Below are 26,278 nucleotides of genomic sequence, written 5' to 3'. Positions count from 1 at the left end.
ACCAATCCGATATTCCACCAGCCATTTACATTTAAACACCACCAGTCCACATGTATGGCTTTGGCATCTTTTTTTGTGTTTTCCACGTTTAAACAAGACTTGTCCAAGCAGGTGTTTTGCCGTCACTTGTCAAAAGGTAAAATACCCACTTTGACATTGCTTATTGTTGTGGCCCCAATTGCAGCATGCTGGAAAGTCTCAATACACAGAGGGCAGTGCAGCTGCACTTTTCTCCCCTATGTGATTTACTCAAACATTTCACAACCAGAGGTTCACCCTATTGTTGGAACTGCAATAAATGTGCCTGGATAAAAAAGTTCATTCAGGTGTGCTGTCTTTAGAAACAGCACAGTGTGTGTGAGTGTGTGTGTATCATTGTTAAGTGCTATTGTGCAGGTGCTATAATGCAGGCTATAGGACAGGATGGAAATCGAAAGCTCTTTTGACGAACACCTTTAATTTTGCTGTCAGATGAATGTGTTTGTCCTGAGGAGTTACAACATACTTGAGGGCAATTACTGATCAAATAATCTTGCTTCTGAAAAGGACAGATGAAAAGAAAAATAAATGGAGAGAGACAAGAAGACAAGGGGAGCCAGAAGTACTAATAAAGTGAGAATTCCAAATGTACTGGGGTCTGGATGAGTAAATGACTCCAACATTGAATTGCAACCATTACTGACACACACACATATGTGCCAACTCCATATTTGGCATCTTCATGTAAACTGACTGAGTTGAGTGTCTGGAGCTCTAATACATTATGCATCAGCCCTCAACATGCCCTTGACCAGGGTGCCATAAATTTCACATATATTACAGATGTAATCCATTCTAATGAGCTTAGACTTGATCTAGTTGGGCACAAAATACACAAGGGAGTCCCGCCACTCAAGGGAAGATAAAGATCATCACGCTCAGCTTTTGAATGTCAGCACAAATTGGCTCAAAATTGTACGAGCAGATTGTGTACATACTGCAGTGGAGGCTGGTGATTATTTACCTGGATGGAGAAACAGGCACTGAGGTCTTCTGCTTACACACTAACAATGTTGTTGTCTAGCTTTGGCTCCATCTATAGAATACTGTTACATTTACTCAACAGTTGAATAAAGCAAAGCAAACACACTCCATCCCAAAACTTAGCCTGGCTATTTAATCTGAGTTTTCTCTGCAAGCAGAAAGATCCTCTACAAATGAAAACAACCCTTGAAAAAAGAAAGGTTTGACTTTTTGATTCAACATTAACGCCAAATTCATTCCTGTTTTTCATAAACACAATAAAAATATTGACTTGACTGGTAAATGTAGCTTTTTTGTTTAATGTTTAAAGGCCTACTGCTTTTGTCATAGTTACAGCTATGACAATATGCAATGGTGCATATTAAAAAGTTTGGCCCACCATGCCATCTTGCCATTGACCGCTTCTTTTTGGTCACATTGTTGTCATCTGACTGGACCAGTGGAACTGGCAATGGCTAATTAGATCTAATTTAATAGTTTAAAGAGTGAAATAGTGGCCAAAAGGTCTCTGCTTCGACAGTTATTAATAGTGTGAGAAATACAAAACAGGGACAGCCTCCCTTGTGTGGACTCTTGACTGGCAAATCAGCCAATCACTCATGAATCTCATTATATTATTGGTTTTAGGGCGCTGTCTTCTGCACTTTGTTACACCCATTTACTTGTATTAGATGGAGGCAGGATCAGTAGGAAACTAGTGTTGAATTAGTGTGAATTGCATGGCTGCGACGCTGCTCATTAACCCTATAACGCCACAAGTTTCTGAGACCTCTACAACATCAACAAGATCAATAATTATCTGACAAAGTTATTGTATAGAGTCTGGCACATGTTAACTGCCCTCTACTTGATTATCAGTATAATGCAGGAAGTAAAGGGCCCTTATTTACCAAATTCAGGATGGTTGCTGCATTTTGCTAGTATTGAGAACGTTTTGGCAAGTTTTGTATTTTTACCAATATTTTAAGATAAACATTTGCTTGATTGAAGCAGCATATAATTACCAAAAAACGAGTACTTTATTTTGTTGTAATATCATGTTGGAAATGTGTATGTCAAACATGATACAGTAAGTATTTTTTTGAAAATCCTAAACTGTTAATTGTTATGCATTTCATAATGTTTTTATGGTTTAAAATGTCATACACTCTTTAAAGTATTTAAACAAATTAAAGACAAAATTGTATCTTTATAAGAAATTTAGAGTGGAAATTGGGGTATATATATATATGTATATAACCTTAAAGAAAGAGAACGTACAATAGATTCAGTTTTGCAGTTCATTTCATACTGTATAACGTAACTTGAAGTAATATCAAAAGGCTTAAAAAGTAAAAACTAATTTATTTGCTTATCTAAAATATTGTATTAAGCTTGCTGATAATGACACAAATCTGAATCCATACAAGTATTAATGCTTTCATTGCTGCATGACAATAATCACATTATCAATATTAACACGATAGCATTTTATCACTTTTGAATCCATGTCATTTTATTTGATCATACGTGTTAGATTTGTACAAAGCAGCTCCATCAAGCTCCTCCAAGGACTTGTTTCAGATCAGAAATATTGAAACACACTGATGAAAGTCACCCAAAAAGAGCCGTCCATCCTTATTCCTCATCCTGGGTATTGCAGTCCTTGCAATTATCACAACATAAAAGAGGTTCTTCTAATTTCAACATACTCAACATGGCTTGAAAAATGGCTTGAGGTATGTAAATAAATTCCATTTCTAACCAGTGGAAATAGTTTTAAATTGACTCAATTTCATGATTTTACATTTCTGTTAGATTTTTGTTCAAACATTTTATAGGCTAATTATGCATCCCTAGCTTTTTGCAAACTTTCATCTTTAATGATATATGGAGCTTTTATGACCTACATAATGTATCATCTCATGTTCACCACGAGGACCTAAACAGACGTACCAGGTGTTGTGTTAATCAGTCAAACAGCATGGGAGTTATGAGGGTGTGACTATGAGACCTTACTATAATGTTACACTTACAATGATATACTATGTTACACACTTATTTAACTTTTTCTGCTGCTGAGTGCATACCAGTTATTGGACAAAAATATTCCAGTAATAATTGTTTCCCTATAAAAAACAAACAAGTGAAATTATATTATTTGCTCAAGAAACAGACCCCAGTGTGTATTTGTGTGTCTGCATGTGTGTATGAACTAACCTGTGTCCTGATCACAAATCTGCTCACAGGGCTCGGTGGCCCTCTGGCCACAGTAGTCCCGGACCCATTGCGTGGACGAATTTGTCTGATAGTAGAGGGTTACCTTGGCTGGGTTTAGCCAATTAGAAACATCCAAGAAGCTGCCCATGCTCACCACAAAACTACTTCCTGAAAAAAGGAAACAAGACAAAATTTGTTGCTTGTAAAAAAATAAAAAAAAAATAAATAAATAAACAATATAAAAAGGTAGAAAACGGCTTGATTGTTTGGTATTTTTCTTTTCCTGGTTCTACTGCAAAATCAATTGTAAAGTAGCTAATTCTTTTGTTTTCACTGTAATTTTATTACCCCTCCTGACCAGGCTGAATTTAAATGAGAAAATTAAGACCTATAATGTGTGTATTGATGGGATTTCCTTAGTAATTGCAGTAGAGGGGCTAAAAGAGTTTCATGAGTCAATCAGTAAATGCTATGCTCATTGACGCTGACTTACCTTTCTATCTTACTACTCCCAGACCAATCGTTAAACTCTGATCACTGAACAAGATTATCCCTAATTGATGCCAATGACTTTTACTTCCAAAGAGAGCTGTGAGGAGACTGTGCTTCAGCTCTCTGGTGAACACAAAGCTTCTTATACAGCTATATTGTGTGTATACTGCTGGTTTGTGGGAGGTAAATTTGCGGAAGCATTCGCAGTAAGTATTAATTTCTGTTGGAAAGTGAATTTAAAATGTGTTTAAAAAACCAGGCTAGGACATAAATATAGCAATTGTGAGATTTAAAAGGATTCACACATTTATTCTGTTTTATGATGTGAAACCCTGTGATGGTGGTCTCCAGGCTGTTTTTAAAGAGAGGATTCATGCAAACGAAAAAGCTTAGACAGTAGCCAGCAATCAAATCTGAGTCACAGGAAAAGTTACAGGGCCAATGCCCTGCAGTAAAATACACAACTCAAGAGAAATACCCCACCAAGAATGCCTTGCACTTACACTATACAACAGCTAAAGCAATAATATCCCAAGCCTCATCTATTCTTTTTTGTCTTTTTTTTCTTACCATTTTAGTTGTTCCAAATTCCTACATGACCATTTGCTTCCTCCTACACACACAAAGTCACCAGCTGCTTCTTTTCATTTGAGAGGAAAGTGTTGCACTGGGACAGCCTGGCTCACACAAAGTCTTACAAAAATACACTCATGTTAAAGTTTCTATTTTCTGACTACCTGGTAAACTTGACTGAAGCCACTCAACTAGACTGCATAGACACGCCTGCTTGTGTTTCCTTCATGAAAATATTGCATTGCTTGTAGCTAGGGCACGATATCAGATTATCAGAGGACAGAGAGTTAGTGTGTAAGACGGTCACAGGCTGACAACTAACCACTCTGATATACTGTGATTTAATGTCTGCAGCACTGACCATGTCCTTATGTTATTTTTTCCTCTTTCTATTTTTCACATTATCTGTCTAGCCATGTCTGATTTTCTTTTCTTCTCCACTGACTCAAACAGCATTAGCTGACCTGAATCCATGGCTATCTCTCGCTTCTTTGACGCTGCCTAACAAATAACCAGGATTTAATATTAGCTTTAACAACACAACTACAACCTTAATGTAACATTTCACGTTTCAGGGCAAGCAAACTAACTGCAACTTAACCTCTCTGCCATGGCAACATCTACAACTGGAGGATGATGGAGGCAAAGGTATGTGAACAGGTTTGTCGTATTGCCCCCTTATGAGGGTACTGTACTGATCGGCTTTTCCTGCAGACTGGGGTGTCTACCAACACTTTTTTACAGAATCCAAAAAGCAGGCAGTAGTAGCCACACACTGTGGTAGCCTAGTAGCTAGCTAGCTAGTTACTGCTTCTTCTTCTTCTTTTTTCCGTTTTATGCTGGGTGGCAACCAGCATTAAGGTGCATTATTGCCACCCACTATGACAAAACGAGAACGGAAAGAAACGGAAATTATTTAAGAGGTGTTGGTTATATACACACAATATTATCATATGTGTATTATTAACATGATATCAATATTATTTTTTTTAAATATCACAGATATCGTCAATACTGGTACCTGTATATCGTGACACCCCTACTTAGCCATTATTCTGCTGCACCTACAGTATGGACTGAAATAAAGTGGAAGTGAAGTGCGCCTACCTCAGATGGTGAAGTCATATATATATATATATATATATATATATATATATATATATATATATATATATATATAAAAAGAATGAATATATATATTATTATTATTTATTTATTCAGGTTCACTGAGCGTAAGCCTCTCTTTTGCAGGAACACCCTGAAAGCTGTCCAGTACAACTGGTCTGATCTGCTGGCCACTGAGCAGCTTGTTGCTTCTCTTGAAAAGAAAACATCCAGCAAAATGCCAAAAAGGCTGAAATACACACAGAATTATCCAGAAGGGATCCCTAAAAGCATCTCCCAGGTCAGGCTGTCCAAATGTGAGGATAACAAGGCCATTTCCTGCAGCACAGCAGTTTAGTGAACAGAACTGCCAGTAGCCCTCATTTGCTGAGAGAGTAGACAAATCTAATGGCTTCAGCTCACGCAGTGAGGAGGCAACTGTTAGATTATGGGTTGGGTTTCTCTGAGACCTGTGAAGAAACCCCTCCTGAGCAGTAAGAACATCGCTGATTGCTGGCAATTTTGCTGTGCATATCGTGAATTGAGTGCAGAAGACTGGGGAGAAATTATTTTGTTAGATTAATCCCCCTTCGGCTGTTTTAGGAACAGAGGTGGGACAGAAAGAATCGCACATCTGTGTCATGGCGGCAGTGATAATTAAAGAAATTGCACGCAGTTGTTTTTCTATCGAACAAATGCAACAGTTGTCCCCCCAAAAAACAGCCATTTACACTGACTGACACCTTATTGTTGTTTTTTACTGTCTTTTAATGTACATTAATGTGTTTTTTTCTGTTATCTTTACATTTTATGGATATGGCAATTGAGATACATAACTAAATGACAAAGACTATTCCTTATTATGTTTTAATAAGTTATGCATTTGTCCATTTGCTAAATTTTATTACCAGTGCAAGTTATTATTAACTTTTCTGAACGTCTTTTCTGTCACGTAACAAAAACCTCTCCTTCCTAGACATAAAGGTCCGTGTGTAACATTTAGGAGGATCAATTGTCAAATAATCATGTCAGGTATGTTTTCATTAGTGTATTGTTTTGTTTTTCTTACTTTAAAATGAGCCCTTTATATCTACAGAGGGAGCAGGTCCCCTTCTACGGAGTCCATCATGTTGACCCGCCATGTTTTTACAGTAGCCCAGAATGGACAAACCAAACACTGGCTCTAGATAGGGCCTTTTGCGAGTTTTGCAGTCACCATATTTTCTCCTACACGCTTAGAAAGCGAGTAGTACTCAGTTGGTTTCAATCTGCAACTTTACCGCTAGATGCCACTAAATCCTACACACTGGTTAAGACATATCTGTAAAAAAACCAAAAACAAACGATTCCATTCACACTTTGGAGTGCTAAAACAAGAATATCTTCAAAATGAATAAGATACAATAAAGGTCCATGACATGTGTATTAACCTAAGAGATGTGTTTAATTCCACCCATATTTGACTTAGCAATGAGTTTGTCATGATGTTGGCTAAACAGTCCTGCTATTCTGCATCCTCTGTCTCTATGTCTACCTTTTAGCTTTTGTGTTGTGTTGTTTGTTTACCATCTCCTGTCATGTCTCATCTGTCTACTAGTTACCCCTGTTGAGTTTACTCTTCATACTGATACCTGACCTCATCACTCATCATTTCCCCAGTATATAGAAAGTGTCAGATCATATGTGTTGCCATGTAGCCATACTGTAGCATTATAGTTCCTTTCCTGCCTGCCTGTTCCTGTCCTAACTTATATTTATATGGCTTGCCAGTTTGGATTTGCTTTGTTTGTTTGTCTGTTGGATTTGTTTGTTTGCTCTGACTGCCGACTCTATGCCTGCCAGGCTAATGGGTTAAGCCGCCTTTTATCACATCTGCTCTACCTCAGGTGTCCGCTTTTCTGAGTCCAATTCCAGTATACACAAGTGTGCAGAGAAACAACAAAACTAAAAGTGCTTATAGCTCCTTCAGGGTGCACTGTTCATGTTCATCCTGCCATAAAAAATGCTCAGGTCATCAAATTAAAATTATTAATTATCTGGTGACCATGCATATCTATGGAAAAATCGAACTCCAACCATTAGTTTTTGATATCTTTTGTTAAAAGTTGAGGACTGAACATTGGGTCAGAAGTCAGCTGAAGAAGCATCCAAACAAGAAAAATCTTGTGTATAAGTGGAAATTCTGTCTCGTTTGCAGAGGTAGAGAAAAGGTAAGGAGGCCACCAAAATCAATCAATCAATAATCATTCCACAGGGACTACACATATCCATGTTAAATTAAACAAGCACTTGTAGAGATATCTTTTCATATTCTTATCCTAAATCGCTCTCTTACTTTTTTCTGTGAGGCTTGTTCATACGAGTTGGATTCACCAAACACTCTTAACTGCACAAACTTGCCGTAAATAGCTTGTTTCAGCCTGATGAATGCCACCTTTTCATGGGGAGGTGTGCTTTTGTGAGATTTCATCATTAGCATAAATTGACACCCCTAAAACTGCCATTTTTGTGGGCAAGTTTCATTCACAAAAATGTTCCCAAAGGGTAAAAAGAAGATTTTCACACAGCAGAGCTTCAACTGCTGCTGTCGGAAATCAGCAGACAAAAAGAGTCAGTAGTGGTACAGTATTAGAGGCCCCGAAGCAATTAGAAAGTATTAATAGTAACAGCTGTTAATGATGTGTCATCAAAGCAGATTTCTTCTTTATATATTATTTTTTATTTTATTTTAGTTAATTTTGGTATCATATTTAAACTCCAAATTAAATCAGATTAAGGCAAAAATAATCTCTATGTTAAATCAGCCTTTTTTCCCTGTAGAGAAAGGCAGAATATCTGTACATAACTCATGCAACAGGTGAATGCTGTACCTAAGAGAAAATTCAAAGTACGAGAAAAGTGGTGAATGCCACATATTCTCTTCAATCATTCTTACATGCCACTTAAGAACTTGCGAATTTGTGCATGAGGCCCAATGTTGTTCTGATTTGAATGACAGAAATATATATATCCAATGATACTGTGTACAAAGTGATATGTGGATTGATTGGTTTGGGAAGAACTGGTAGGAGGAAAACGTCAACGCCTAACAATACAATTCAACCCAGTACAAAAAACTCAAACGACTAAACATTAAAAGCTTATGCATTTTACAGTTGGCTTACATTATATTTTTCAGGTGTTCATCTTACATGTAGTAGCACAATATATTGTAGAAGTTGGAAGTTTTGTGTACTATTCCATTTCTATTGTGTGTCCATGTGCACACAAATTGTGAGTGTGTGGGTGGACTAGAAATGAGGCCCTGGCAGCAAGAGCACCTGATCGACTGATATGTGAATGCAGAGCTTTCGGAGATATGGCAATCATTAGTTAAATTGCCTCTGCTCGTCACTCCCTCTTACTTCACTTAACTTCTTGCACATTTTCCATATTTGCCTCTCTTATAGTACCTCCCAGTGAGGTTTATACTGTGGTATCTTGCCAATTCACGGACCCAATTTACAATTACCCCATAGCCAAGACGGAATTTAAAACAGACTCAGTGGGATGGCTCTCTGAGCAGTTGCCTGGGTATCTATGCCTACATACTTGATTATCCTGAATTTACATTTATTTTGCAAAAATTTAGTTTACTGTCCTCACGTTAGCATGTAAATAGACAGAAGACAATATTACCAACTCCAGAGTTTATATATTCTACTTTCTTGATAACATTTTGACTTTGGAGTGTATAGCTTGTTTGTATGCCACACAGACAGCTTGTTACTGTATATGGTATGAATAAAAGAGAAATAAACTTGGGCATTAGCTGAATAGAAAGTTTGTGTCATGGCAACTGAAAAAGTGCAAACCACAGAATAGGTTAGTATTCCAATTCTACTGTATGCAGTCACATGTAATGAAGTCTGCACACTGTTTTTTACACTGGGAGCTTTCAAAGAAAAAGCAACTATGTTTTGAGCACACTGCTCTTCATCAGTCAGATGGCTAAAAATATCATTCAGTTGTTTGTGGTGATAAATAATCTTTTTCCATTGGGAGTTTTCACTATGTGGGCTTTCTTGTCCTGATTTTTGCTCATTTTTGGTTCCAGGACATGATTTACTTTTTGTTGGATGGATGTGCGTCTTTTGTACTTTATCAGTCATGTAGAGGGGGCATTGACACTGAAAAGTACTGAAATTGAAAACCACAAATCACGGTTGAGGGGGTGGAGATTTTACTGCAAGCCATTTGTAAATAGAAACAGAGAAAGCATGTAGAGCTGTCCCTGGTCCATTAGCTGTTTCTCCTAACAACAAAAACTATACAAATTACATAATATTTTTCACCACTCAATAACAGCCTGTACCTACTACTAACAGTTTTCCTCTGCAGTATGCTGCTTGAAGGATAACTGTATCCAATTATGGCCGGAAAGAAACTAAACAAAGATGTACCATGATGGATAGTGACTATTATGATAACATGCTCCACAAATCTATATCCTTTTTTAGCAAACACAAAGCTCAACATTGCCCAAGGCTGAGGTAGGTAGGTACTAGGTACAGTATAGCCTAATTCCCATGGGTCTATCACAAAAAAAAACAAGTGATAAGTGATTTCACAGTCTTCCTCATCAAGTTTTATTCTGACTGAGTTTAATGGGTTTCTTGTCAGTGACCAGCCTATTTCCAATAACTGCAAGGGATCTGTCAATTGGACACACAAGCTTGTGAAACGTGAGAGCTTCTGGGTTTACAGTTTCAATTAAAATAACATAACAAAACAGTGCAATAAAAAAATCAGACAGAGGGCTAAGTGAGTAAAACTGGCACTTTTGTTTTAGATATTCTGTTAGTTGAATCTTCTGCCAAGGTCTAATGAATGTGTTCCACTTACCATCTGCAACAAAATGCTCAGGCACATGGAGGGTAACCTTGACAGTGAGAGGGCAGGAATCCTGCGTAGCATAGACAATGGCAATGACACATGTGCTGATGGTAATCAACGTCAGGGTGACCTTATTTAGAGGACTGTGTGGGTGGCCTAGAGATAGAGAAAGAGAAAAATGTAAAGGTGAACAGTTTGACAGAAACCTTTTGTTTTGATCAGGGTCTCAAACAGATGACTTTATTTGAATATCCTTGACATGAAGTGACAGCTTCCTACTTTTGCACACAGGAACATAATACACACAGATACATGACACAAATCTAAAACTAAATCATTCACTTTAGCACTATGCTTTGTTGAAATTACAACCTCTAAGCCTCCCTCAATCCTTGAAAATGCAGTTAATTGTACTCCTGATTTATGAATCTAACCCAGGTTCAAGTTTGGCCTAAGTAAAGGATGACTTAGAATACCCAAGCTTCTGCAGAACAGCCCAGAATCATTTGCTGGCATGATATATGATCTTATTGCCACTGACAGGGTTATAGATTAGTTGTTTTGGTTGCCCTTTGGCTGCCAGGGATCCCATTTCTAAGAAAGGATATAGGGAATGAAATTAGCCGCTTAACCTCTGTCTACTGATATTCATCATGAGAGAGAAGTTGGCATGTTGAAAGGAGGCTGACAGGGATGTGATAGGGATAAGAAGCTGGTTTTGAAACACTGTTTTAACTAGATTTTAACTGTTAAAAATGCATTGGTCCCATTGAACCTCTTGAAAATGTACTCATGTACTTTTTTTAATCCACACCTGGAAAATATCACACAATGTCCCAGAATCTGCAGACTACAGAAAATGTGTGAATAGTTTCTAGGAAGAGAGCTGCCCAGTGTACACCCTGCACTTTGGTTTGTTGCAAAAGTCAATAGTAACAGTAGGCCCATTCTTGCTTCTGTGAAACTGAGGTTGTAGCAAATTCCTGTGCTGGTTAAGTGATATATATATATATATATAAATATATATAAATGTCCTGTGTTTATGGTTAGAATTGTGCTATGTTCGATCAGTTGGTACATCAGAAAAACAGAGCCATACACAATTTCAGCAAAAGTGGCAGAGCGGCTAATCCCTTTGGGGTGTGGGTGGTGTCACTGGGCTTGTGAAGGGGTCCCTCAATTACTATAAAAGCCTACTGAGTAGACACAAGCATGTACACTCACGGTGGCAAACACTCATTTTATGCCAAAAAACCAAACACCTAGTCTATGCACTCATACACACACAGAAACACTAACAACAGACATGTAGACAAAAGTGAATGTAAAGCAACACACAAATAACCCTAAACAAACTTATAAGCTTAAAAGCTCAAGTTTAAGAAAATGTATTTCTTTTTTTTCTTCCTTTTATTTATTTCCCTCTGCCCCTTTTTACACAGGCTGTAACTTTAACACAGATCACAGCCATGGGTTTTATGTCTTTCCCAGTAGTGAGCCCATGTGCTTTTCTAATAAAATCTAAATGAGATCTGACCGTTTAGACAAGGACCCTTTCATTTTTTTCTTAATCTGTGAACAATCAACCATTTTCTGTGATTAATTGCATATTTAAAATTCCACAACAGATACATACACTGCTACTACATTTGTTTTTATGTAATTCAGAACTAAATTAGTTGAAGCCTATGAACAAAACTTGAGAGCCCCACATGTGTTCATAAACCTGGGCTCCAAAAATCCATCCATCCAAATATTTTCCAAACTGCTTATCTTGACTCAAAAACTCATGTGTTCCTGCTGCCATTGGCCTTTTAAATAACTCAATGTGATCTTTATATTGCATTTATTGTTTGTCTGATGATTATGGTGGTACTGCTGGCTGTACAAAAAATTACCCCTCAGGGATAATAAAGACATCCTTGATCCTTGGAGTGCTGAAAAATATTCATGAAAAATAGAGGACAGATTTCTTCAACTTAAAATTAAGTCATCACCTTGATAAAAAATAAAGCCTTTTCAATAAACTTTGTAGAAAATCAGGAATATTTCAACCTTGGGAACCTAACCCAGTTCTAAATACTGCTTTCAAAACATGTTGCTGCTCCTGATGTTTCTTCCAGACAGGAACTACTGAGGTAGATTGCAGTTCTGAATGACGAGGATTGTTAAAACATAAGCTAGTCCCATTTAAAAAGAAGACCAAGGTTTTGTCTTATTGTGGCTACTAAAGCAACAGAGTCTCTAGAGAAAAACCCTCTACTAGTACTACAACTATTATTAGTAGTGGTTTGCCTTTCTAGCTTTTTGTTTACCTCTGCATATCTCTTTTACAGCATCAATTCACGCAACAACTACAAAACTCAACAAAATGACCTCGGTTTCATTCATCTTTACTGTGTTAAGAAGTTGCTACTTGTTTAATCTTTGGGTTTGCCACAACACTGACTGTAAATATTGTCCTTTGAATGGTCTAGAATAATTCTAAACTGAGCAAAGACTACAAAGTTCAGGAGTCCAGGAGATTTTCTTGCTTTCAAATTCCACTTCTCAGGTCGCATTTAACATACAGGAGTCTACGGTAACCAAAAAGGACCAAACACTTGTGATCTGTAATACTAATGATAATAAGACTAATATGTTATGCATGACTTTTCCTCCTTCTCTGACACAGTGCTATGTGATAGTGAACGCATTGATTTCCACCATTTTTCAATCACTATATGGACACCCAAGTGCGCGCACAGACTAATTCACTGTGTTTCATTTTCTCAGGGTCACTCATTCCGAAACACACAAATGCAAAATCCACCTACAGTCTTCACTATCACATATCACTATGTGGGAAGGGAAGTTAAAATCAAGTTTCCCATGAAAGTAATTTGACTCAGCTTTGCTCATCACTGAGCCTCCATTTACATCAGCTCATATATCTGCTTTGAGTGTGAGGGAATGTGCACGACTCCTTCCAGCTACGCTGACAGTTCCAGAAATGTCCAGCCTCATTTTACTCACGCTATAGGTTACCCTTGCATTATTACCATTCATATTCAACCAGCGTAAGGTTGAAATTAATTTGTTTTCAAAATGCTTTATTGAATTTTATTCCCTTTTTACTTTATTGCCTTGTCAGCAGTTTGCTGTGGATAAGAGGGTCCCCCCTTGTGCCAGTTAATGTGTTTAAAATGTAACACATTTATAACAATAGACAAATAAGTACACCTTCCTTCCCTCTCACCTTTGCTGCGCCTTCGTCCTCTGTGCTGCTCTGTGTAAAACTTCATTTGGCTGTCATCTTCAGGCTCTGACCCTGATTCTCCTTGAGGACCAAATACGCCTCCAGTTGCTGGCAGGTAGAAAATAAGGAAAGAAATCCAAGAAGAATCAATCAAATAATCAATCAATGGTTATGGTATTTTAGGATACAATTAAAAAAGATATAAACTGTTAACCAGCAAGTTTTTCAGGTAATCAATACTTCAATAGAAACTCTGCATAAGACAAAACACAGGGCAGATAAGTGTCTTATTAAATGTGTGAGAACTGTATGAACAAGACTGTATGAAAGTTATTCAATGCAGGTTAGTCATAACCATTGTGATAATGCTTCTGCAAACGGCAAAAGGGATTCAAGTTTTCAAGTTTAATTTAATTCAAATTCAAAGTTATTTAATTCAAATAATAATGCTAACCTTCTGATTCTGATGATTTCTGATAACCATGCAGGGAACTTAATTCACTGTGTAGAAAAAAAAATCTGCCGTGTTTTATTGACCTGTATGCATAACATTCTCATTAATTTATGGTTGCTATTTCACTTTTGCTGACATATTTACGTTTTAGGGAACTACAGCATTTTTTATCTCATTCAGGTATCATTATGCATAAGTATCATTTTCTAGAATTGAAAATACGTGTCCTCTGAGTTACAAAGCATTAATACGAAATCTTAGATACAGATGCAAACCAGTATATTGTAGATGTTTAGTTACGTAACTGCTTCATGCAGATGATTAAAACCTGAACTAAATCGAATCAAACTGAATTTGTTGATTGCAGTATTTTAATCAATCACCTGTATTATTGGGTTGTCATTAAGGACTCTGATCTTGATTGCAACCATTCTTATTTTTCCCAATGGAAGATGCTCTGTTGTGTTTGGAAGCATCTCTTTCCCTCTTGGCCCATTAACTATGGTGTTTTCCAGGCGTCAATTCTAGGTCCTTTCATATTCCCCTTGTTTTACATTATACATTGACACATCATCCCTTTACACTGATATGCTGATGATACTCTGCTTTATGATCTGGTGAAATACAATAATGATAATAAAATAATAATAATAATAATTATAGACACTAGCCTCATATTTTAGCCTGTGTATTGGACATTAAATGAAAACTTTGGGGAGGGGAATATGAGTAGTGATCCTAACTTTAATGACTAATTTTTAATGTCCATATATAGTCCTGAAATAAACAAAAAAAAAGCATGATTCTTTATCCTTCTTAATGTGGTTGCTGTACACCTCCCAATGTGGTTATACATAACTCCTATTGAAGAGGTAAGATTTTACACTCCTCTCCAACCTCTCCTGTCCCTCCAAGGCCGGTCTGTTGGCCACTGTTGGTAATTTATCCATCGTTACAGAGTCTCTGAAGCTCAATTTGCTAATCAAATTGGGTCACATCCCCAATGTGTGGGCATGCCTGCCTGTGTGTGTATGTCTGTGTTTAAGTCAGGGTGAGAGCAAGAGCGAGGCTGTGAGAGCTAAGAGGCTTTGTTTGTCCTGCCTTGCCACTGCAACATCAAAACACACATCCCTGCTAAATGCACATGGGCTGCCACAAAGTGATAATTGCTAGGGATTTGCAAAGTGTTAAGCCTCTGATGGATAAATAAGTAATCTAAAGTAACCTGACATGTGTGGACAGCTTTGAACTACATTCTAAACCTGATATAAAAAGGTCCACCAGAGAGTTTCTGTTAAATATGTTTATTACTGTTCATTGCATAACACATTTTTCAGCATTGTTATAACAAAGTAATTTAGCCTAAGTCACACCCTAAATAAATGACTCTATACTAATAACATCTAATTTCCTCATGGTTGTACATATGTTTTGCTTGTATAATCCTCAGGATCACAGTGATTACACTTCCTAATCTCCCAGAGTGGAAAAGGGATAATGGACAGAAAGAAAATCAATGTTTTTCTCTTGAAGGAGCATCTGAGAAGAAATGCGTCACCTGTTGACAACAAATTAAAACAAGGAAGCTTGGAAAAAGAAAATGTACAATATGGTTGGTGTGTCAATACTCTGATCCATTTGATGGGTGAGGACAGTTCATAATGGCTCAATCATTCGACTACACTTGCAGTGTAATTGAGTGGAAGGGGGGAAATTAAGGTAAAATCTTTTTTTGGACTCTGTTTAACCACATATGGTGATGGCTCAAATTAGATCAAGGCCTGTATTTATCAAATATCTGCTAAAAGTAAAATGTTGTACATAGGTGAAAGTTAAAATCCTTCACTTCTACTCCTACTCGTAAACCTAAGAATAAAAGCTATATATCAAATTTTTTACGACTTAAAAATAGTCTTAAAATCAAGAGGGTTCCAGAGGTCTCTTAAATTTGTTAAGAGTAGATCCTAGATGTCTGCAGAGGTGAGATGAAACCTTCTGAGACATGTTTTGGGAGTGACTGAACAATAAAATCATTGGTCTTGATAAATAATATGTTAGCTGAAGCAACACTGTATAATTGAGAATAGGGTAGTTTTAGCACCACACTTATGCATTTATCAAGGGCAGAAACAACAAGAATAAGGCTTACATTGATTTTGTTTGCAATCACTTTCTACACATCTTCATTGTTTGCACATGTGTGGTAGCCTACAAAATGCTCCTCAATCTTTTCTTTAATGTACCTCTTCTACCAGCAGCAGAATTTCTGGTTTCTATTTCAGACAATTTCCAATCCTTTCATCCCTACTTATATATTTTAAATAGATTGTTGTTTCAAATGTTAATTGTTACTGGAGATATTAAGGACAAACAGAATGACGGTTTTTAAAAATTAAAATTAGATTTTATTTTGACAGAAAAGAATATATCGGAGCTTTGTTTTCGTTTTCTTTTGTTTTTTTTTTAATGAACAATACAGCAGACAGACATCCTTGTCTCTGATTGGCTATTCCTGCTCAGAGCACACATGCTCTTAAATACACTACATTTCTAAGGGACCATTATATTGGAACTGCTTGTCAAATAGCTCCGGAAAACCCTCTTCCCCCACACCTGTCTGACATTGGATACTTTCAAGACTAACTAGTCACAAACTGTACTCATTAGGGGGACAAGTTACAAAGACTGGGCAACCCTAACCGCAAACCTTTAGAAATGTTTCTAAGCTGGTACACTCACACAGAGGCAAATAAATGATAAATGTTTTTATCTTGTCGCTAAGGACACTCTTTAAATACAGGAAGGTATAGGGATCCTGAGAGGGTACATGAGGTTCGCTCTGTCAGCCTCTTTTTATTCACCTTAAATTCTGTTCTTTTCTTCTGAACCTCATACCTTCCTTATTAAAAGTAGTTTATTGGCAAAGATAAAACATATTTTCTCTTCCTTGTTCACTAGACAGTCATAACTCCTGGGCAAATGCCAAGCAATACAGGTAAAATTTCCTCTTTTACTCACTTCATAAACATTATGCCATAACTCATGAAAATTTGCCTGTACCATAAAGATTTTAGACATGATTAAAAGTTCTATTAAGTCTATGTAAAAAGTCCGTATGGAAAGCTGTAGTCATTCTTTTGGTCTGGTGCACTTTAACAGGTTGAGAGTCGAGTTGGATTTGGAGTGTAAGAGTCTGGCTGTATTTGCCGAGTGAAACCAAGGCAATGTGGTGGAAAATTGGTTATGAATTTATGCATCGTGTTAGAGCATGCCCAGAGAGGTGGCGAATGGAGACAAAGACAGACTGAAGAAGAGACAGAAACAGAGAGTCAAGCAAATGTATAAAAAAAGGAGAATGGCAGCTTCACAGATCAGCCTAAAAATGTTAGTTGTTCACATTATGGAAAATAAGTATTACTTTAACATCTCATGAAGAACAGGTTTCATTTATTGAAACATGCTAACACATTATTTTGTCTATATGTTCTCATAGAGGTGCTTTTGAAAATCAGAGTGTGCCTTGAAAACCCAGAGTCCTTTGTAAAGCAATTCAAATCAACATAAGTTCTGTTACATATAGGTTGAGGTGATGTGCAGATGAACAGATATGGGTGACACAGATGTTATGATATCATACTCATATACAAAGATTATTATCTTATAACTCTGAAGAGTGATTTATATAAGTTATATGGAAAAGTGCTTTAAAATGTAAAATAAAAAAGAGCAGTGTTAAAAGATTAAAGGTGTCATAAAGAGAATCTTTAAAAAGGGACAGTTAACCCCAAAATCAAAAATACATACTTTTCCTCTTACCTGTAGTGCTATTTATCCATCTATTGTTTTGGTGTGAATTGCAGAGTTTTGGAGATATCGGCTGTAGAGATATCTGTCACGTTTAGGTGTCAAGCAGGAGACACAGGGAATGCAGGGGTTGGACCCACACACAGGCAAAGAGACAGAGCTGGTAGAGTTCAATGATTTAATAAAAAGACAATATACAATAGGCTTACAGGGATGATCAGGCAGGCAAGGGTTGAAACCGGTCAAGGTAGTCCAAATCAGGCAACCAAGTCCAAAGGAGCAGCCAGTAAATCCAGAGTCCAATAAACAAGCAGAAAGTCCAACAACCAAGAAGGAAAGTCAAAAACACTAGGAAACTCTAGGGAAGCTGGAAAGCTTGACACAATGGACAGAGATGAACTGGTACTGAGCAAAAGAAACACAGACATAAATACACTCAAATGAGAGCGAAAATGAGATACAGGTAAAACCAATCAGGGCAAGGCAAACAATCAAAGACAGGAAGCAAAAGTACAAGAAACATTTCTGGACCAGGAGACCTGGGGGCTGGACAAAGGCAGTGCAGAGGAGCAGGAGTCAGCAACAAAGGCGAAACTCTTCTGGAGCCCGGCGGTGTGGCTGGATATCAAGACTGGGGTCTAACGACTGGAGATCTGAGCAGGAGGCCGGCGACAGGGCAGCAAGACTGGAGACCAGCGACAGGGTTGCAGAACTAGAGGCCGGTGACAAGGCAGCTGGATGTTGCAGCAGCTCGTGAAATCAGGAGACTGCCGCAGATCAGAAAGTCCAGGATGTTGCTGTTCAGGGCCCGGTGATTCTAGCAGCTCAGACACAGGCAACTGCTGCAGCTCAGAAAGTCCAGGAGTTTCAGGAGTCTGCAGCAGAACAGAGAGTTCAGGAGGCTGCGGCCCAACCTGAGCAGGAGATGGTTGGACAGGAGGCGGCTGCGGCCCACCAGAGGCAGGAGCTGGCGGCTGCAGAACACTGAACAGCCGAGTCTCTCGACCACTGGGCAGTGGGACCTCCATGGCACAGGGCAGCGGCGAGGACGGGCAGCGGTAAGGACAATGAGCTGGGCAGTAGAGAGGCACGGCGTCGGGCTGGGGCCACGCTTCCTTCTGGAGGTACTCCTCGAAGATGACTCCAAGACAGGAACAGGTAGGGAACTGGCTGGTTCAAGTCTAGCCACCTGGGTGCTGTCAGACTCCAGAGCAAGGTCCAGCAGAAAGGAAGCCAGGGAGCTGGAAAATATGGAGACTTGCCCTCGTCAGGAGCCCCGCTTTCTAGGAGGGGCCTTCTTAAAGGCTAGCCGGGTCCACCAGAAAGGAGGGGAGATAGGAGCTGGCAGATAGCTGGTTGGTGGAGTACTGAGGACCTGGAGCTGATGCTTGGCTGTACAGAGGAAGTCTGTGAGGAACTTGGGAACCAAGTCCCTCAACCAAGGCCGAGAGGACAATTTCGCCTTAGCCAGAGCACAGATTGCCTCTCTGTGATAATCCCCGACTGCCTTCCTCCACATATCCCCAAGGCACTCCAGGTCACAAATTAACTCAAAAAGGTCATTAGAAATAGTGCCTGCTGGGTCCATAATGGCCAGTCACATTTAGGTGTCAAGTAGGAGACACAGGAAATACAGGGGTTGGACCCACATGCAGGCAAAGAGACAGAGCTGGTAGAGTTCAATGATTCCAATAAACAAGCAGAAAGTCCAACAACCGAGAAGGAATGTTCAAAAAACACTAGGAAAAACTGGGGAAGCTGGAACGCTTGGCACAATGGATGAAGACAAACTGGCACTGAACAAAAAGAAACACAGACTTAAATACACTCAAGTGAGGGGAGAAAACAAGACACATGTGAAACCAATCAGAGCAAGGCAAACAATCAAAGACAGGAAGCAAAACTACAAGACACATGAGGGAAGGAGAATATTTCAAAATAAAACAGGAAACATCAATAGAAAACATGAAACTAAGGAAAATCAAAACTAAGAAGCAGAACAGGACATGACAGTGTCTGCATTTTTGCAATATAATGGAAATAGCTTGTGCTGCTCAAAGTGTCAAAAATAAATAAATCTGAAACTCAATGCAGCAATGTCTATTTCCAGAAATCATGACCTGGTTACTCAAGATAATCCACTGACCTTTTTGTGAGCAGTTTCATGTAAGAACTATCAATAGAAAGAAAATAGTTCCTACATGAAACTGCTCACAACAAATCTCTATATGTCCTTGCTTTAAAAAAACATCCTCCACCCTGAAGGTCTTAAGCACAAAAAGGTTGCTTCCAAAATAGAAGTACACTACTATAATATACACACAGTAGAGGCACACAGGTCATGTACCATTTACGCTCTCAACCAGACTTACATACATGAAAGCACAGCACAAATTAGCCTTCCATTAAATTTGCACTTGCAACCTACGTCAGATTAGTGTCTGATTTATGAAGGCATGAGCTAATTACACAATCAGAGATTCAGACTGCCTTCTAGCTGCTTTCTATGAGTGAGCATATTGTAGTGATGCTGAAATAGAATTACTCATTAATGAAGTAAGATATTTGAAAACATTTACTAGGGCTGCAATTTCAAGGCACAGAAATAATCTTAGTCTATAAAAGGTTTGTAAAATCAGTGTAGCTTGAAAAAATACATTAACTTCTTAGATAATGAAAAAGAGATGGAATGACAAAAAAGGATGTACAAAAGAAAAGCCAACAAAATGTAAATGAATTATCAAGAGAGAGCAATTGCCACAGTGTATTAGCAGCTCACTGAACAACAAAATCATTTTCAAGTTTAGTTTCAAGTCTCTGTACCCTCTTTGTTTGATATTATAAAATGGTCAAATGTTGCTTTCATTTATTGCTCTCTTTTTCTGTCTGTGAAGCTGTTGTTCTTTTGTTTTTGAACAAGTTTAGTGCAGCTCCCTCTGTGATGTGTTCACCTTTTGTCTGCTTTCACTGAGATTTGAAAAGAAAGCTGGCCAGTTACATTTTCTTATTCCCATCAAAACCTTCTTTTAATAGTTCTTTGCAAATCTGCACATTTTCATTAGTTGCAGAGACACCTAGAAATTGTATGAAGCTTGGTAAATCCAGAGGAATATAAAGTCAACAACACTCACATATTTCTGTCATTTGCATGATCCTAACTCAAATACATATGCATAAAAAGGATAGAGTAATGTCTCACTGATCGCACAAAAGGTATGTTGACAGACACTGCCTGTATGTGTGATCCAGATGACAGGTGAATTATGCTTCCAGGCTAGGGCACAGGTTTGATAAATAACACATACAAGAATACATCTAAAGTCTTTGGGAATCTGGCCCTGGGTCTTTTCTATTTCACTGCTTTTCTTCCTTTCTTACTACATATCTTACTCTTTCAGTCCATTTTCTTTTGTCTTGATCTTGCTTTTCTCTCCCTCAGTGGTAATACCTTCAAAACCCAGTCCAAAAAAAAAAAATCAACTCTCACAACACTGAGGCTAAACTCCAGCATGTCAGTACTACAAATTTCAATTACTGTGGCGTACCAATCTCACTTTTACAGTCCCTTTCACAGTCCTGAAGTCCATTAGATAATTTCGTAGTCCTCTAGGTCTTTTTCACATCCTCATCTGTCACTCTGCTTTCCCTCCATCTGTTTTGTTACAAAACCGTGCATATAGCCAACACACTAATTTCACTCTCAAAAATAAATCTTTATCTACAGCTAAACATAAAATACCAATATGTTGTAATTACTTCTCAATTACTTTCAAGCAACACTTTGGAATGGTGCAATACTTTCTTTTACAGTCTCCTCACAGTGACTTGTATGGACTTCTTAGTTTTGATAAGGCAAAGGCACCTGCTGTCATCATTAACATTCTTCCTCAAAGATAAAAACAGCACGTTTTAATGTGCAAAAATGCATATGCTCTCAGACTATAAAATCACACCTCGCCTCTGGTGTTGTGCAGGATACAAATTACAAATGCAGACAAAAAGGACGGCATATAAATCCTTTCTGTTAGTCACAGAAAGGATTGGATCCAGTTTTTATTGTGCCATAATGTGGAATAAATAAGCATATGCCATTTTAATCCAAATGCAAAAAATAAGAAAATTAAGACACAAAATAAACAAATACAAAATACATGATTGTAGAGCAAAATGTTTTGCCAGTGTTGTTTTAGCAGACAATCAATAAATAAGCAAATCAGAAATTTGATAATTATATATTTAAAAAAAGAACAATAATAATAAATTCACCAAGGAAAGCTTCTTAAGGGTCTGGGAGAGATTGAGATAGTTTTTAATTAGTGATTACTTGACATTATTTCTAAAAGTCAATTTATCTTTTGGTATGCTTGTAGTTTCACTCACTGATTATTAATGTGAATGTATAAGTTGATTAATGGAGAAATGGGCCCCACAGAAAGAGGAGACAGAAAAAGTTAGAGGGAGCACATAAATAAAAATAAGACAAGAACAGAGAAAAAGAAAAGAAGAAAACAGCCATAAACTAAAGCTTTGCAGGCAGAAGGAGAATGAGATGTCACAATTATATACTGAAGCAAGAACGATGTGATTTGGTGGGGTTTAAAGGAGAAAGTAAGACAGACAGTGTGACTAGTGACTGTTATAAAGGGAAAGAACACACTCATACATGAGTTAGAGAGAACAGAGAGCCCTTCCTGTAATGAGAATGATTAATAGTTATGGGAAAGCAGGGAGGTGAGGTGATGAGTTCAATCTGAATAGTAAAAGCTAATCATCTTCTGCATAGGACAAGGGCACATCACACTCTGGTAGTACTACGATATACTGTATTCTACACCAGCAAAACTGCTTACACCAGCAAACCTAATAGATCTTATGTACTTCCAAAACCTATAGAGTAAGATTGAGAGAATGAAATTATTGCATTGAACTCCAAAATTATTCACATTACCACAAATTTCATACAACTTTGTGAGTATAAATACTTGTTTCCCTATTTACGATCTTCAAATTTGAAAAAGGTTCCCTGATTTCTACTGTAACTACTCTAGGGAGCCTATTGGTGTGGCAAAAAGAGGCATTCTAGACTCTCAGGACAATAATCCTTACATTTGGCGAAACCCTGCCACAACAACTATCTCCAAAAACCAACCAAGTAATCGTGAGTGGAAGTAATGGACCCATCATCACGGCAATCTATAGCCCAAAGTTTTTTTTTTTTAAGAGGCTGTAGATCAGGGACAGATCTTGAGAGTGAATCCAAAAAGAGTTAGAGCACTCCACCTTCCACTGAAAAAAATAAAATAAAATACAAAAACATCACTACATTTACTTCCACTTTACCTTATGGCAGTGCTATCTTTGCAAACATATTGTTGGAATCCTCAATTATGATAATAGATTATTCACTTAAGTAATTTTTTTCAGCAAAACTGTAAAACTTTCACTGGTTCCAGTTTTGCAAATGTAAATATTTTCTGGTTTTCTTAGTCTTCTATGACAGTAAACAGAATATCTTCTGGTTTTGGACTGTTGGTTGGACAGAATTATTGAGAAATAATAATTCTTGAGAAATTGTGAAAGGCATTTTTTCAAATATTTTTGAAGTATTATAGACTGAACAATTTATCAATTTATAGAGACAGAAGAAAAAAAACAGATTCATCGTTGAAGAAAATAATTGGTAGTGGCAGCCCTACATTATACTGTAGTGAATGTACTACAACACATAGGTTAGAAGACATTCTGTGCAATATACAGATGTCAAATAATTTGTTTCTTAGACATATTTGGCAAAATATTATTACAGCTGACTGCATAGAATGGTATACCAGCTAATCAGCTGTGGGTAGAGCGGGGAAAGAGGGAAAACAAGCAGCGCTGGAGCAAGGCAGTGAACCAGTGTAAAAAATGATAAAATAAGAGTCAGAACCAAATTTACTGGTCAAGCTTGTGCTTGTGCATACGAGGAATTTTACTCCAGCTGTCAGAGCCTATCTGTATGCAGTGCCAACCAATGTACATAGACATCATACAGTTATTACATTCAGGGTAAATTTATATACAGACAAATAAGAAGACAAACAAACATACATGCAGTAACTATATACACAGTAGGTGAATTATGTACTGGGAGCCTGTCTGGTTGGTAACGCTACAGAAGTGCCAGTGCATGGCAGTGCAAAGAACACTGAAATTAATAGTATATGGATTGTACAATAAATTATATATAGGAGGTTAGCTACAGAACAGCACCCATTGAGTTGAGCAGCCAGGACACAATGTCCTCCTCAAAAACACTTCAACTGGACAGAAGTTTGATGACACAGGTGAACCTGCACTGCCCATTTCAAGGGCAGCCTTATTACTCATTATGTATAATGTATAAACAGTACAGCATGCATATGTGTTGCATTTTATGGTGCCTTTATGATTTCAGCTCTATAGACTTCATTTCAACTGTGGCAATCCTACCTGCCAAATAATACCTCTAAATATTCAGAAATGAAAAGGTTAAGTTCAGCTTTTCCAGAATAACACCCATATAATTATAGGGACATGCAAATCAATAAAGGTGTGTGAAGGCATGACAGTTGTGAGCGCAAAGACCTTTCACAGGTCAGGGTGTGCATGCAAAGACAGTATGGGAGGAAAATAGTAACTATGTAACTAAGAGAGTACCATGTCTGATTTTGAATCTGCTGGTATGTATTTTGACAGGTGGCTTGTGCATTACGATGCTTGTGTGTTCATAAATACGGCATGTGCATGAGTCTGTTCCCTCCTTTACTGTATGTGTGCATGTGATGGCTCTCACAAGTTCAATGTGACCTCAGTTACTTTTGAGACTCTAGCAAGACGAACTGCCTTGACTTATGGCTGCTAGACTTGTAGCTAAATGTCAGCTTGTGTGTGTGTACACTGTACAGTGTATATGCTTTTGTGTGTGCATACGCATGCTGTATGGGTGCCTGAGTACATATGTCTGTGACAATGTGTTTGTGAGTAAATTAAGCTGACAGCAACACCAGTCCCCACATGGCTCAGCAACTGGTAATCATATTAAGGCACAGCTGCATTCAGCAGCCAGGCTTTCTGACACCAGCAAGCTAAATATTTCCAACTCAAACTCAATACAAACTGACATCTACATCCATACAAAAGTGAGAGTATGTAAATATGCCATTTATGATGTACAAGACAGCATCTGAGAGGCTGCAAGAGCACATTTGAGTCGTATTCACTGAGTTGTATTTGCCGAAAAATATAATAAAAATGTATGTGAGCGGATATGAATACAAGTTTGCAACTTTACTGCATCCACTGAAATGCATCCACTGAAATGCTGACTAAAAAATTTGATCCTAATTATAGAGAACAATTGTTGTATGAATTGCAAGTTGGATGTATGTTAAAATGAATTGAGAAACAGGGCTCTATTGTGGTGAAACTGGGAGCACAAACACAAGTTGGAGTGGTCAGGATCAGGAAGGAAGGCCTGAGGCGTTCCATCCAGCCATGCTGCAACAAGCAAAGGGATTCAACATTGTAAAACCAGGAAATCAGAAAGATAGGAGGAAATCTAGGAGGTAGAACCTGTGAATTACTTTCTGCTTTCTGTCTGTCCCAGTCTGTCTATTTTTTAAGCAGCAACTGAATATTGGTACAGGGTGCCCACAGGTATGTCACGGTGGTCTCGCCTCTAACTGTCTCTCACTCATTTCTCTCTCATGTTTCAGTCTCCCACTGCTCTGTTTGCCTATCCAAAATAATCCCAATCAATACTGTTTTACTCTGCCGTTGCACCTTGTATTTTTAAAAGCTCTGCACACGCACACACAATCCTATTATGCATAAACAACCTAGGCATGCTGAAAAGTTATTACAGAGGGCATCACTATATAAGCCCTGCTGACACATTTTACAACCTAAATTTATGAGTTGCTACCTGATATACGGGAGAGAAAGGACTTGAAAAGGTGGGAGGCTTAACGAGGCACCACTTGGCTCTTGTACTCAAGTGCGCTCAGTGTTTGTACACTCACCCCTATATTTTTTTATTGTATCTTTCCTGCATCGAGAGCACACCCGCCAATTTGATGCTAATAAGCAAATGGTAAAGTGTGAGGAGACCACTCAGGGATTTTTGATATATGATTGCTGAAAAGGTGTGACAGGCTATTATGTGTACTTTCTGTATGTTGTTTTCCCACCTTTTATCAACCAGCTTGTGCAGTAGTAAAGCCACGGAGGGTGGCGTGGGATGGCAGCTGTCGCCCAAAAAGTGTTGCCTTGCCACTGCAGCGGCAAATAATCCAAAATGGATTATGATAAAAGGATGGCCCTGTTTTTTACCAATTCTTTTTTGTATTTTTTATTAATCAATGACATTTGTATCTTTATTCATATTGTTGACATTGATGAGTTAAACTGTTTGTCTTTTCATCTGTTTGAGCTTAAGTGTAACAGCTTGTCAGTCACTGTAGAGCCATTCAGTACCAAGCAGGGCAGTGAAGAAA

General features: G+C 37.9%; 1 protein-coding gene across 6 annotated transcripts in view; it reads right to left on the bottom strand.

The window, feature by feature from the left end:
• Positions 1-26,278, bottom strand: part of LOC122865414 (astrotactin-2-like) — a 273,440-nt gene that overhangs the window by 132,290 nt on the left and 114,872 nt on the right. For 3 of the 6 annotated variants that reach the window (XM_044173810.1, XM_044173805.1, XM_044173807.1), the window contains 3 exons: positions 13,505-13,612; positions 10,276-10,422; positions 3,223-3,390 (listed from right to left, as the gene is read on the bottom strand). The exons of 2 other annotated variants lie outside the window; for them this stretch is intronic. In XM_044173810.1, coding sequence (XP_044029745.1) covers positions 3,223-3,390; positions 10,276-10,422; positions 13,505-13,612 — 423 coding nt within the window. Of the gene's footprint in view, positions 1-3,222; positions 3,391-10,275; positions 10,423-13,504; positions 13,613-17,971; positions 18,111-26,278 lie in introns of those variants that run through there. One more of the 6 variants, XM_044173811.1, reaches the window with a different exon arrangement.

This window comes from Siniperca chuatsi, linkage group LG18, assembly GCF_020085105.1.
Source record: "Siniperca chuatsi isolate FFG_IHB_CAS linkage group LG18, ASM2008510v1, whole genome shotgun sequence".
NCBI classification, from domain to species: Eukaryota; Metazoa; Chordata; class Actinopteri; order Centrarchiformes; family Sinipercidae; genus Siniperca; species Siniperca chuatsi.
Note: the sequence above shows the minus strand (reverse complement) of the source record. Positions and strands in the feature narration are given on the sequence as shown.